Source organism: Manis pentadactyla, chromosome 14 (assembly GCF_030020395.1).
Source record: "Manis pentadactyla isolate mManPen7 chromosome 14, mManPen7.hap1, whole genome shotgun sequence".
In the NCBI taxonomy this organism is placed as follows: Eukaryota; Metazoa; Chordata; class Mammalia; order Pholidota; family Manidae; genus Manis; species Manis pentadactyla.
Window position 1 is genome coordinate 78,824,569 of NC_080032.1, and position 15,245 is coordinate 78,839,813.

At 35.8% G+C, this 15,245-nt stretch overlaps 1 protein-coding gene across 18 annotated transcripts in view; it reads right to left on the reverse strand.

The window, feature by feature from the left end:
• SOX5 (SRY-box transcription factor 5) overlaps positions 1-15,245 on the reverse strand; it is a 931,123-nt gene that overhangs the window by 136,978 nt on the left and 778,900 nt on the right. For 17 of the 18 annotated variants that reach the window (XM_057491903.1, XM_057491902.1, XM_057491900.1 and 14 more), the window contains one exon: positions 1,082-1,205. In XM_057491903.1, coding sequence (XP_057347886.1) covers positions 1,082-1,205 — 124 coding nt within the window. The remainder of the gene's footprint in view (positions 1-1,081; positions 1,206-15,245) is intronic. The other variant, XM_036889466.2, reaches the window with a different exon arrangement.

Genomic DNA, 15,245 nt, shown 5'->3' on the forward strand with positions numbered 1-15,245 from the left:
AAGATATTATTCTATATATATATCTAGAATGGTAGTATTTCACTACTTGTTTTGAAGGGTGTTCTACTTTTATCAATGAAAACATTTCAATAAATGTGCTTTCTCTACATTTTTTCTGACTCTGGTAATAATGCCCTAGCAGATATTTAGTTTAACAGGCTAGCCCCTCTTTGGAATTAGTTACTCTTTTTAGCTAACAGATTATAAGTGGCATTTTGGCTATTGAAATTTTGAAAAATGAAGTATTAGTTTGATTTTGAAAACTACCAATGTACAATTTCAATTTTGGAAAAAAAAGTCATAAAATCACAGGCATCTTAAGTTAATAAGCCATATAAGCAGTTATCTTGGTACACCTTATCACCAAAATGCCCTTGTATGGTTTTGTAGAGTGCTCATTCATTTCAATGAACAGTTGAATGTTGTACCTAAAATTTAGATATAACAATGAATGAGACACAATCAGCACCTGCCCTCATAGAGCTAACAATAGGAAGAGAAAAATATACAGCTTCCAAAGGAACCAGGAGAAAAGGATCTAACTAGGTCAGGCAAGCTCTCTCTAATCTGAGTTGCAAGAGGTTCAGAATACCAGAGAGAGTGAACACTGACAATTCAAGTCCAAAGTCAAGAAAGAGAATATGGTTTGGTCTAAGAACTAAAAGATTAGTGAGAAATTAGGCTGTAAAATGTAGGGAGGACAGAGATAATGGAAGGCCAACTAATTCACATTAGGAAACTTGGGTTTATCTTAAAGCACAAGGTGAAGCTACTGAAAAGCATATTCCTATCTTATGTATGGAAAATTAATTGAACCCAAAAATTATATTCATATTTTAAGAAAAACTGGAATCAGAAGTTATGAAACTGAATTATAAAGAGCAAATACTGGCTTCAGAAACATAGAAATAATCTGTTCTTTTAAATACCTATATAAATCCTTCCCTACACTTCTGTGTGTGTTCTCTTTAAAGTAAAAATGCCATACAGGTGATATCATTTCTTGGTGTGGTAGAAATACTAGATTGCCTAATTTAAAGCTATGCCACCAATAGCCAAATGAAAGATCAATGGTACTTACTGCATCCGGCCTTATAGCTGAAACCCGGAGGAAGGAGGAATCCCTGCTGGGCAGCTGCAGCCAGTGTCCGTTGATCAGGAGGGAATACGGGAATCATTAATGGCGGCAGTTGACCTTGAACCTGCTGGACGTGATAGAGGGAATCAAAGAGAAGCAGCTTTGGTGTTCCATGCTTCCCACCCTCCTTACTTTATGATAAAAGAGAATCACTTCTTCAACTCAATATACGGGCATACAAGCTTTCTAGAACACTGGGCTTGAGGCCATGCCCTGGGACTACCTAAAACAAAAGGCAGAATCAGAACATACTACAGTTGGAAGGTATTAACAAGTACACTGTCTAACCTGATGAAAAATCTACCTACATGCTATACTTGATAGTGAGGGAATGTCACTACTTCACATGAAAATCCTTTTTCTTATTGCATTAACGTAATGGTTCAAAAATTATCCCTTAGGTTGAACTAACATTTCCTGTAAATCCCACCTGTTAGGACTAATTCTACCTTTTAAAACAAAACTAACTAAACCCGTATCATTCGACATATGAACAGCTCTTCATTATTTGAAGAGAATTCTCATGTTCACACATAATACTGAAATATTAGAGCTCTTGAATAAAAGAGCTGGGAGAAAGGTTAAAGAGTGACCAAGACTTTCTCTTTTCTTTATAGAAGAGGTAACTGGGGCCGACAGAGAACTGACCTGCCTATGGCCATGGAATGGGATAATCAAAGATGGGTCTGGAATCCAGTCCCTTGAATCTGCTCTGTACTGTAATTTTGTCTTCATTTATCTCTTCTCAAGCAATTGAACCACTCTGCACAACACATGGCCTCTGTTTTGGTTGCTGTCTTTAGAATACACCTTAATTTGGTGGTGGTGTCACTCTTGGAAGGTGGGTTCATATCAGTAAATAATCATGCACAAATGGACTATCTTCTTTAACTGAACAGAAATTTCTAGAAACACAACCTAATGCAGTCATTTCTGCAGTTATGCATTATTGACTAATGTAGAGGTTGTCATTAAAATACCCAAGATTTTTTTCTAAATATTTGAGTAAGATCTCCCTGGTAAACATGATTATTAGTTAGTGTTTTTGTTACTGAATATATGAATGCAAATTTAGGATCATGCTAAAAATCACATATCTGACACTTTATTCTCCCTTACTACTCCTTTCACACATTAATTCAGTTGTCTGGGAAATATTTAATAAACACCTACTATGTACAAAAAAATGAGCTAGGTAGTAGGGATATAACAGTGAGCAAGAATGCCAACATCCTATTTCCATGGGGCTTATGTTACAGTGGGCCATAATGGTAATAAGTAAAATAACAAATATAAAGAAATTTTTACAAATTCATTTGTCACTAATTCTAACTCTGAAATCTCTCTCAGACTTGTTTTCCCTTTCTCCCACTGGCATAGCACATTCTTAGGACATTTATGATTCTTATAGTTTTCATCATTTCTCAGTTTACACCTTCAGTTCCTCCGTCATCTTTTCCAGTACACCTCTGAGCTAGTTGTGAGAATTTGGTTGGTGAGTGTGTGTGTTTGGGGGGGTGGGGGTTGAGAGAAAGGGAGGAAGGGAGCAAGGCTGGGGGGGCGGGAGGGAGGACACAGCGAGACAAAGGAAGAGGGGGGGGGCGGAGAGAAAAATGAGCACTGGGGGATGAGGGAGCTGTTTTCAGCAATGACTCCAAATCGGAAAGCATTTCGTGAGGCCAAAAGGATTTTAAACCTATAGCGGCTACCAGAGTGAAGCTAAAAGGGGAAGACAAAAACCAGGGAAACACAAAAAGACAGCGTCTTAAAGTTACTACTGAAGGTTGCACCACGGTGGCCAGTATTTTTTGAGCACATGGGAGGAAAAGATGCACCTTATGTAGAAACCAATGGAAAGCAACTGATTAAAGACTCAAAAATTAGAGACTGCATACTGAACAAGTTGGTGGGAAAAAGTGGTCTAAGACAAGAGGTAGACATCTGAAGACAAAAATAGCATGGGTGCTAGTTCCGTGTAAGCAGATGCTGACCAGAATAACAAGCAAAAAGAAACAAACAAACCAGCCACAGTGGTTAAGGGTTATTACCAGCTACAGTATATCCTTTATATTTCATTGCTTGTAAATTAGGTATTATATAGCACATCTCCTTTCTAAGATGATGCTGGTTATTAAGGCGTTCTATAAATTTAATAAGAGCAGTATAGAGGGAAGAAAGGAACTTCAAATGAAACACATAAAGGGTCATAAGAGGCATCCAAATTTCAGATACCTTAAATTGGTAAAAACAACTCCTAGAATTGCAGAAACAGTAGGTTCTTGTTTTAGTGAATGTATAATAGATGCTTGGTATCTGTTAGAATTGCCTGGCAAGCTTTGAAAAATTCTCAATACCCCAAGACTGCTTCCCAGACCAATTTATCTGAATCAATAAGGGAGAGACCCAGCCATCAACAGTTTTTGAAGTTCTCTGATGATTCCCATGTGCATCCAGGTTTGAGAAATACTGTCTTAAAGGCCGCTTTCAGTCGCTGTCAACCAATCTTTTGGTCTTCTTTAAGTTTTGCCTTGAATTACAAAGATCCTTCTGGTATATGAGTAGTTGAAAGGAAGACGCTACCTGACTTTTATGGGTTCTTATGCCCAAAGGATAAAACCAGATCTTAAACTATATCCCTCTTAGAATTCCCTCTAAGTGAGTCTTGTAACTGTATGACATGCCCCTTTTGCGAAAAACTTTTACCTAGACAATAATGAACAAACTCCTCAGCCTGGTATCCAAGATTCTTCACGATCTGTCCTCAGCTTATCTTTCCAGGCATTTCCGCTGCCCTCCTCCAGATACCCTGTATTCTTGCCCCAATGGGTCATGAGGAGTTCCTTGCATTGCTGGTGTTTACCATGCTTGAATGCGTTCAACATTATTTTCTCCTCTGTTTTGAGTGATTTCTCTTTTTCCTTTCTTTGTGACAAAATTCTACTTATTTTTCAGTTTTCTGAGACTCACAGAATGCCTTTGCCTATGAAGCACTTCTTTCTTATGGTGCCAATTTTCAGTTAAAAGGAACTGTTACTTCTTTTAACCTCATAAAGCTAATACAATACTTACTGTATTAAATAAAAGTTACTTGTATAACTTGAGTCTCCCTTATGACCTGTGAGCTTATTTAGGGAAGCTGTTGTAAATTATTTGTTATTGTACCTTTAGAGCTTACTAAGGAGCTGAAACTATCATAGGTATTGATAATTCACAAATAAAGAGGAAGGAATTAATAGTACCTTCTTTCTAATTACACATTTGTGCACCCACTCAAATATCCCAAAAGGCCTGAGGACACCAAAGTTTTAAATGACAGAAAGGAATCCAATTTCACCATAGAAGAATAGCAACATAAAGAACCAACTGCTTTATGTTCCTATTCTTAAGCCATACCTAAATAGTCTAAAAACTAATGATGTATTAACGATTCTCGGAGTCATACATACATAAAGAAATAGAAAAGTAACCCAGAAATATTAGAAATTTATTACATATTGATGCAATGGACAGATACGTCTGTCTATCATGTTCTAGTATGATGTTTATTATAGCTTTGCAATATGTTGTAATAATAGGTAAAGTTAGTATTCTATCATTACTATTTTCTTTTTCAGATTATTTCCTGGCTTTTTGTATACTGATTTTCCACACTAATTTTAGGATATGGAATTACTATTTGAATTAATTAACCTTATGGTTTGATAGCCAGTAGCAGATTATACATTTCCCTTTATTTATTAAAATCTTTTGCTTCCTACCATTCTTATAGTTTCTTGGTGATTTTAAAGGTTAAAAACATTTGCATTGCTACTATAAAGGGAATGTTTTCTTGTTATATTGTTGAACTAATTCTTATGTGTACATAAGGCTATCTACTTGGATGTGACAATTTTTATTCAAGTAATTCATTTATACTCTAATAAGTTATAATCATTTTTCAAGTAAAAATTTTAGTATTTTAAAGAATAAATTGGAATGAATTCCAGGGCTTTTTAAAGTCAGCATATTCTAAACTTCTGTCTTACTATGATTACTGAAATGCACTTTGCTTTAGTATTATAGTTTGTTTTAGTGTCTAAATTTTCCAAGAGCTATGTATATAGAATAACAGAGTTTTAAGGCTGAGATTATCTGACACAATGCAATCACTCTGCTGATAAGGAAATAGGCTTAGCTTGGCCACATAAATTGCTCAAGATCTCACATTTACGCAGGAGCAAGATTAAGACTGGCAGTACATCTCCTAACTCTTAATTTAGTATTCTTTCCCCAAACAGGAAAAGTAGGTGTGGGGGAAGAACTACAGGGGAAAGAGAGGAACTGTAACAGAAAACCAGCCTGGTTTCATTGTCCCAATGTGAGTTTTCTTTAGATTGTCGTAGGACAGATTCTAAAGCACTGTACTAATATTCAGAATAAAGTAAACAGTCAAATAAATATAATCCAAAATGTGTGGTTAATCCGTATGTGCAAATAGAAGCCCATTTCAAAATATAGTTGATTCTCATTATTTGCAGATTCTGTTTTGGCAAATTTGCCTGATAACTAAAATTTCCTGTGCCAGTACTAGTGCTTTTATAGTCACTCACAGACCTGAGCAAAGTAGTGAGAAATTTAGGTGGTGATTTCACTGTTTGAAATGCATATAAAATCAGTAGTCAATATTAATAAAGTGTCTTTCTAGGGAAACATATGTAAAACAAGATTGCATATTGATCAGGTGATAAAAATGGTTGTGACCAAAGGCTCTTAGGAGCCTAACTCTGTATTTCCCCCAGGCGCAGCGGGTCAGTATTTACTAATTCATGGTTTGCAGCAACTTTATAAATCATAACTAGTGCAAATAACTGTATTACTGGCATATCTTAGCTAATTTTCAATGCACTGCTGCTGAAATTCAGCTACCTTTTGGTAGAAAACACACATCACATCAAAACAGTATGTTTTCTGGATAAATTTTAAAACTAACTTGTTATAAGGTTAGTAATTCATTCTTACATATTTGCCAGTTTTGAATATTTCCAAATCCTGTTCACTATTAACTTCATTTATTTTCTTTCATTTAATGCATGAAATTTCCCTTTAAGCTCCCAATTAATGTTTAAAATCTATGACACTTATAATTGAGTTTCAATAAAATACTTTTGTCACAAAACTTTAGTCTTTTTAAAAGGTGGCATGTTATTCACAAATTAGAGTGACTCATAATAAGCTTAAGAGGCTACTTTATTTAAACCTTAGGATGAAATACTGCTTCAACACTTTTTGTAATTCTACCATAGATACTGCATGTTGTTTTGCCCTCTAAAATCTTATGAATCCAAAACAAACCAACCACATTATCACACTTGTAAAAGAACATGTAAATGCTTATCAATTATTCATAGTTAAATATATTTATAATTTATGTAAATATTCCATTGCAAAACTTTTCAGTGGGGCATCCTCAAACACTATATATCAAGTAGATACTGAAGATTATTAATTTAGCTTCCAGTCACATGGGACTATTTATTTATTTATTTACTTAATCAACACTTTTATTAAGCAGAATGTGTACTTTTTTGGTAACCAGGGACACAAAGATGAATTCACATATGATGCCTGCTCTCTAGGAGCTCTGAGTCTGGTGGGGCAAATGGAGAAATAACTATAATACACTGCTAGAATTCAACAGTAGAGATTTGTATAGGATACTATGGAAGGATAGATGATGGACTCCTGTCCTAGACAGGAGAAACCAAGCAAGCCTCAAGGAGAGAGGAACAGCCAGTATAGGGTCTGAATGGATAAGCAGAAGTTAGCCAGGCAAAGAGATGGAGTGTGAGAAAGGAATTAGACAGAGGAGACAAGAACAAAGGAACAGGGACAAGAAAAAAACATGTGTTAAAAAATAATAAAATACCTAGGAATAAACCTAACCAAGGAAGTGAAAGACCTATACTCTGAAAACTATAAGACACTCATGAGAGAAATTAAAGAGGATACCAATAAATGGAAACACACCACGTGCTCATGGATAGGAAGAATTAATATTGTCAAAATGGCCATCCTGCCCAAAACAACCTACAGACTCAATGCAATCCCTATCAAAATACCAACAGCATTCTTCAATGAACTAAAGCAAATAGTTATAAAATTCATATAGAACCACAAAAGGCCTCGAATAGTCAAAGCAATCCTGAGAAGGAAGAATAAAGCAGGGGGGGATTACAGTCCCCAACTTCAAGCTCTAGCACAAAGCCACAGTAATCAAAACAATTTGGTCTGGCACAAAAACAGACCCACAGACCAATGGAATAGACTAGAGAGCCCAGATATAAACCCATACATATATGGTCAGTTAATATATGATAAAGGAGCCATGGATATACAATGGGGAAATGACAGCCTCTTCAACAACTGGTGTTGGCCAAACTGGACAGCTACATGCAAGAGAATGAAACTGGATTATTGTCTAACCCCCTACATAAAAGTAAACTAAAAATGGATCAAAGACCTGAATGTAAGTCATGAAACCATAAAACTCTTAGAAGAAAACATAGGAAAAAAATCTCTTGAGTATAAACATGAGCAACTTTTTCCTGAACACATCTCCTTGGGCAAGGAAAACAAAATAAAAAATGAACAAATGGGACTGCATCATGCTAAAAAGCTAAAAAGCTAAAAAGCTTCTGTACAGCAAAGGACACCATCAGCAGAACAAAAAGGCATCCTACAGTATGGGAGAATATATTGCAAATGACATATCCGAAAAGAGGTTAACATCCAAAATATATAATGAACTCACACACCTCAACACCCCAAAAGCAAATAACCCGATTAAAAAATGAACAGAAGATCTGAACAGACACTTCTCCAAAGAAAAAATTCAGATGGCCAACAGGCACATGAAAAGATGCTCCACATTGTTAATTATCAGAGAAATGCAAATTAAAACCATAATGAGATATCACCTCACACCAGTTAGATAGTCAAAATAGAAAAGACTAGGAACAACGAATGCTGGCAAGGATGCGGAGAAAGGGGAACCCTCCTACACTGCTGGTGGAATGTAAACTATTTCAACCATTGTGGAAAGCAGTATGGAGGTTCCTCAAAAAAACAAAAAAATATCATTTGACATGGGAATTCAACTCTTAGGAATTCACCCAAAGAAAACAACTTCTCAGATTCAAAAAGACATATGCACCCTTATTTTTAGCTCAGCACTATTTACAAGCCAAGATACGGAAGCAACCTAAGTGTCCATCAGTAGATGAACAGAGAAAGAAGAGGTGATACATATACAAAATGGAATACTATTCAGCCATAAGAAAGAAAAAAATCCTACCATTTGCAACAACATGGATGGAGCTAGAGGGTATTATGCTCAGTGAAATAAGTCAGGCAGAGAAAGACAAGTACCAAATGATTTCCCTCATTTGTGGAGTATAAGAACAAAGCAAAACTGAAGGAACAAAATAGCAGTAGACTCACAGACTCCAAGAAGGACCAGTGGTTACCAAAGGGGAAGGGTGGGGGAGAGCAGGTGGGGAGGGAGGGAGAAGGGGATTGTGGGGTACCATGATTGGTGCACATGGTGTGTGTGGAGTCATGGGGAAGACAGTGTAGCACAGAGAAGACAAACAGGGCCTCTGTGGCATCTTACTACACTGATGGACAGTGACGGCAGTGGGGTATGGGGGGACTTGATAATAAGGATGAATGTAATAACCGCATTGTTTTCATAAGAGTATATATTATTGATACCTTAATAAAAAAACAAAAAAACAAAAAAACTAAAAACACCATGTGAGGGGGAACACCACTAGTAATCTAGAATAGCGCACAATGTAAAGGTGGGCCAGTGGGGCAAAGGTCTGCCTGAATCAGTCTGTGTATCAGGGAAAGAAACTTGATATTCCCCGTGTAGGTTCTGAGGAATCAATGAGGGATCTTAAGTAAGGCAGGCAGAATACTCTGATGGTTATATGAGGGTTTGGTCAGTAATAGGAGGATTATGAATAAAGAGGAAAAGCCCAAATTTTTTTAGGAAAAAAATGGGGGAAGGGCATGTTGATGATGGGGGAAGTAATATAACTGTGGGTATATGAGAAATATCTGCTCCTAAGTAAAACTATGTACCTACACATCTATATCTATTTCCTACATCTATATCTACAGGAGGTGAAGAATTTGGAGGTGAAGAAAAGGAAAGAGTCAAAGATAACTCTCAGTCAGGTGTCTTGTTTGTGTAACTATCTACACTGGTATGAAACAAAGATAAAAAGCATAGTGGGGTGTTGGGATGGTGAGAGTTTCTATGGAAAGATAGTGAATATGGTTTTGGATATGATGTGTTTGAGGGCCTAAATAATGTTCCACTGGAATATCTTACTAGCAGATGGATATACTCCAGTCTGAAGCTAGGGAAGACATCTTTAGAGGCCATAGTTTAAGGAATAATTTACTGATTAGGGTGAACAAGATAATTTAGAGAGGGTCTACAGGACAAAGAGGAGAGAGCATCTGGGTTACAATAAAAATTCAATGAAGGGCAGAAGAGCCTATGAGCAGAGAGGTAAGATAAGAATAAAGAAAATCACGAGAACAGTGTCACAAACACCAGTGGAATTTCAAGACTGCCATAGTGACTAAGTAAAAAATGTAGCACTAACTATTTTGGAAGCATAAAATAATTCTCTGGAATTGCTAATTAGAAGATAGTGATGACTCTAACAACATCAATTCCATTAGAACAGAGGGTAGAAATCACATTGTTAAAGGTTGAGGACCGAATGGCAACAAGCAAGAAAAAGAACATGGCAAATGTAGACGGTTCTTCAGAGCAGGCTGGCTGAGAAGTAAGGAACAGGTTTGAGAGCAGCTACATAGGAATGCATAGGCTTTATTTATGTAGCAGACTATTGAGCACATTTATTGGCTGAAAGGAGCAAACAGAAATTGAAAATTTTAAATGCAGGAAAAAGAAACAAACTGGTGGACCAAAATTCCATTGGAGGCTATAAGGCAAGCACAACTGTAGGAATTTGTTTTGAGTGGAATTCTCTGCACCCTGAGGAATGGAGCTTATATAAATGGATACAGGCAGGTACGTTTCACAGGTGAGGAAAATCTGGCCCAATGGAAAGAAAGTTCTTAATGATGAGGGCAAGGTCATATCCAGTGGATGAGAGAGTGGGATTCAGGAAGGGAGGTCAGGAAAGGAAAGGAAGTTTCGGATTTTCATTGTGAGAAATGAAAAAGAAAGTAAACCGCGGACAATTCAAAAGAGTGACCGAAAATATTGTGGGCTTGGGGGAGAGCACATGAATACTGATGCTGTCACCTTCCCTTTTCTGTGATTTTTCTCAAATTGCCTGGTCACTGCAGGTGAGGATCAGAGAAGCTGAATTCCAGCCTTGGGTAAGGAAAGGGGATGGTGGGGACTTTGGCAAGGATAGGTTGTGCAGAAATCACAGAACTGCTTTTTTGAACAGCAATGGGCTTTAGGCTCTACCGTAGGAAGAGGGGTCTGGAGGCATTACCAGACTGGGGAAAATTTAGGAATCAGAGAACTAGAGGAACTCCAGGATATCAAGGAGCAGTTTGTGTGAGAGCTCAAACAATAGTAAGATGGGGTAGGAAACTTAAACTACATACACAAATGATAAGAAGCTCTATGATTTAAGTCAGCACAATTACAAATAAATGTAAAATTGAAAACTTTCTGAATGCTCCTCAAGAGTTTAGTCTGCAAGCACACATCAGCTTCAGGGATGAGTTCACCTACAACTGAAATTCAGCCACCTTCAGGAGGGACCATAGCAGCTGTTTAGAAGCACGCAGCAACGCTACGCAGCAGTTTTTGAGAAAATGAATAATATAATATTCAAATGAGATTCCAAGAGGGGTTTAGGTAGGCAGGATATAATTACCCAAACTGGAGTAACCAAGATAACAAAGCTGGTTTTCCACCATTAGTAGGAAGAGGCATGGGATCTTCAACGACCACAAACAGTCTGTGATTTTTCACTTCATATAACAGAAAGTTAATTTGTCACTTTATCCTACCCAACGTAATGTTCTTTAAAAAAACAAAAAACTCACTAAAATTACGAATAAAGGAGTCAATTTATCTTTCAATTAATCTACTAGGAAGACTAAAGAAAATCTCACTGAGAGACACGGGCACATAAAAACACTGCTCAAATTTGCAATGCCTGCCTTCGCTTCCCAACAGTCACACTGGAATTGTATCACCTCTAATTTCATTTGATGCAAGACAAAGACAAAGTAGCCATATTCTCTCGGAACAAAAATGAACAGCCATGTGGATTTTTTACATAGTACTCTTCTTCGGCAAAAAGCCACAGAACTTTTTTAAAAAATCGTTTCCAAGGATGAAAGTGACTTTGCCAAGCAAAGTGGCTTCAAAACAGGCCTCAAAAATACTAATAGAAAGACAGATGGTTCTACTAAGAGCTTGGCTGCCAAAAAAAAAAAAAAAAAATGTAGAAAAAAAAAGAGTGATGCTATTGAAGCTGACTGCAAAGTTATTTGATGACTACAAATACTTTTGTCCCATTGCAAGTGCTAACTCTGCCTCCAGGGCTGCTATAGCCAAAATACTAACTTCCCCACATCCAATCCCCCTGTATTCCCACCCCTCCTAAATAAAACCTGTCAGTGCCAAGCCCCACAAAACAGCACAAGCATGCACTTGATTCTGACTGACTGCTTTGCAGAAGCAAAATATTGCATTGAAGAACTCCTATTTAGGAACAGACCCACAGGAAAATTGCTTTTCTTTTCAAAACTGCCTGTCACATTTTGTTTTTCTAATTCCCCTTTTCCTCCTCCTTGTCACCAAAGGGCCCCTTGGGCCGTGTGAGTTTAGATGATACCAACTCAATTTGTATAAAGGCAAGAAGCAGCACCACAGAGAGGTGGAGATAGTTTTCAAGGATGGAGAAATAATCCAGTCAAGACACAGTGCAATTTTCTTTCCGAACTACTACTACAATAATACCTCCACTTTATTTCCTTTAGGGCAACTGTCATTTCTGGTTAACCAGATTGCTACTAGATATAATAGAAACTGAAATATTATATGGTCACTGACTCTTCTTTCGATGGCTCATTTCACTATTGCATTTTTACTTTTGCATGATGTGTTTATCGTTGGCACTGTTACTAGGAGACGACCTCTTTCAAATGATGTAGAATTAAGACCTCTGTCACTTTAAAGCAATGAGATTTCATTCTTAATACTATGCAGTCTTGACTCAAATATTCTTCTTGTCTTATAGAACCTGTTATTTATTTTCAAAACTTAAACATTACATTCTTATGAAGCACCATTTTAATATATATTTAACTCAAGTAAATTAAAATGATGACATTTCTTATAAATATAATACATAGAGTATATCTGCTGACTTCAAGAAAAGAAATCTCTATTTTTAAAAGTTGATAAACATAGAAACTTAAGGGTGGCAAAAAAAATGTTAAGTAAGAAAGCAATTGTGAAAGAGAATGGGAAGAACAGCTATTTTATTTGCCAAGGATAATTCTGAGCCAATTAAAGAATTTTATAAGGCAGTGATTAACATGTCTCCAACAGTGGATTCTTTAGGATTCCAGTATCATCTATTTCTTGAAGGCATGTTTTACATAGCTTGATAGCTGTTATTTGGTGAACCAAAGTCTGTCTTTCTAAAGTAACTCTACTTGTTTCCTCAGATGTGTGACTATTTGTATTGCTTATCATGGTTCCTGACAACTGAAGGGTCTGGCTCCTATGAGTATGCATGGTTCTCTGTTCTCATGAGCAGAATCAGGCTCTGCAAATACTAATACAACCTTATTTTATATCATGCATTACTACATCAATTTTCATTTACATGCAAATGAAAGACAATATAAAATATAATTGTCAATGAAAATATCATACCTTTTTTCATTTATATTTCTCAGGAGTCCATGATTAGAAAATGCAATAAAATTTACTATTTATTGACTTCTGATTTAGGATGTTTCCTCAATAGCTTATAATAGATCATCAGTGATTTTATTCTCATAAAATATAAATTTCAGTTAACGTAAGTTCTTTAAAATATTACACCTCAAAAAGTTAACATATTGTTGGGAGGTTGAACTGACTGCTAATGGGTAGAGGGTTTCTTTTCAGAGTGATGAAATATTCTGGAATTAGCTAGTGGTGATGGTTACGAATATCACGAGTAGACTAAAAAACGCTGAATTGCACACTTTAAAAGGGTGAACTTTATGGCATGTGAACTGTATCTCAGTTAAAATAAACAAAGGGAAAAAATACAGACCACCTTAAAAATATATATAAAACTTCACTACTGCCTGAAGCAGGACTGGATGTGCTTTGAAAAATCATATTAGAATAATGCTTTTTATTTTTATAAAGCACTTGCATGCGAATTAGTTCATTTATACTTAATCCACCATCTTGGCATCTTGGAGATCAGCAGGTTAGTATTGCCATTTTCAATTTCATTAGTGGAAAACTGATAGGAAAACAAATAATTTGGGGACTGACACATGATCATAGCTAGCCAAAACAATGTTTAAGACTCACATTTTTTTACTCTTAACAAATTATAAATATTTTAAAAAATACAATAATTTTCAGAAATAAAAATATTAATTTATATTAAAAGGACCTAGAGATTGTGACAAAATTAATTCCCATATAATTTCTCCATGTTAAAAAGGATCACATTTAAATTCTTAAAAATTCTATTATGTTTTAAGAGATTTTTATAGCAAGGTGGCATTTTGATTTTGATTTTCATCTTTAATTACATTTTAATTTGCTTCATATTTTCTGTCCAAAATATTCTCCAAAACTTCAAAGTGCATGCATATTACTTTAATAATCTGAAAATGGATCAGCAAAATAGCATTATAGTGCCTGGCATAAAATAGAAGGCTGTTTAACAGAGGAATTGCTATTCTGTTAACTGCTTGATAGACTGTATACTAAAGTCTTTGTTGTCTATTTTGGTATTAAACAGGAAAACATTCTTTGATATGAGACTAAATGACTGAAAAATAAATGTAAATTTTTCAAAAAAAATGTATTATTAAATTTACTTCAAAGTTTCTGAAATCATTACCAATTACTTTGACCTTTAGTAGTTTCTTTCTAGCTGAAACATCCTATGTTCCTTGTATTTATCTATGTAATGAGCATTGGGTTATGAAATCCTTTAGCATTTTCTATTTGTTGCCTGTGTTAGTTTACACTTCTTCAATAGATTTATGATTCTTTCCAGACAGGAGAATTTTATTCTTCAACCTGTTCACAAATTAGAGACTAGGAGGTGAAGCTAAAAATTTATCTTAGTCTCAAAATCCAGTTTAAGTGTTACTGCATTAATGAAGACTACCCAGACTTTCCAAGCACAACATAATCATTCATTTATTGAGTGCCTACTTTGTGCTAGGTCCTGTCACAGTCTCTAAGAATATTGCAATAAATAGGACAAGACAAATACTATGGAAAAATTAAAGACAGAGCAGAGGAAAAGGAATCTTGGGATGGAGACTACTAATTTAAATATGGAATCAGTGATACAGTGACATAAAGACCTGGAAGAAGTGAGTGAGTAAATGTCTCAAGTATCTGAGGAAAAGTGTTCTAGGCAAATGGAAGAGAAGAAGCAAAAACCTAAGGTAAGAGTGTACATGCTGTGTTCAACCATGTTTCTTTCTTCTGTACTCCATTTAATTATTCCATTAGGTTGAAATTATTTGTGTGTGTCTCCATGGTTAAGCTACCGTAATGGCAGGGCAGAGCTAACTCCTGTTGGTTTCCACAGCACCCAGCTTAATGCCTAGCACATAGACATGCTCAGTATATGTCAACTGAACTAATTATTTTAAAAGATGTTCACTATAAGAAAAGGCTACTCATGTTATAAAAGTAAAATTTATTAAAATATTATTTTTATATAATGGATCTCAGACTTGACTTCATTTTCATTCAGGATTCAAGATTTTTGTTCAAGTAATGCCCTGAAACATGGCACATAACTGATGCCATTTTTTTAACCACCCAATCCATTAACTTCCTCAGATCCTAGTT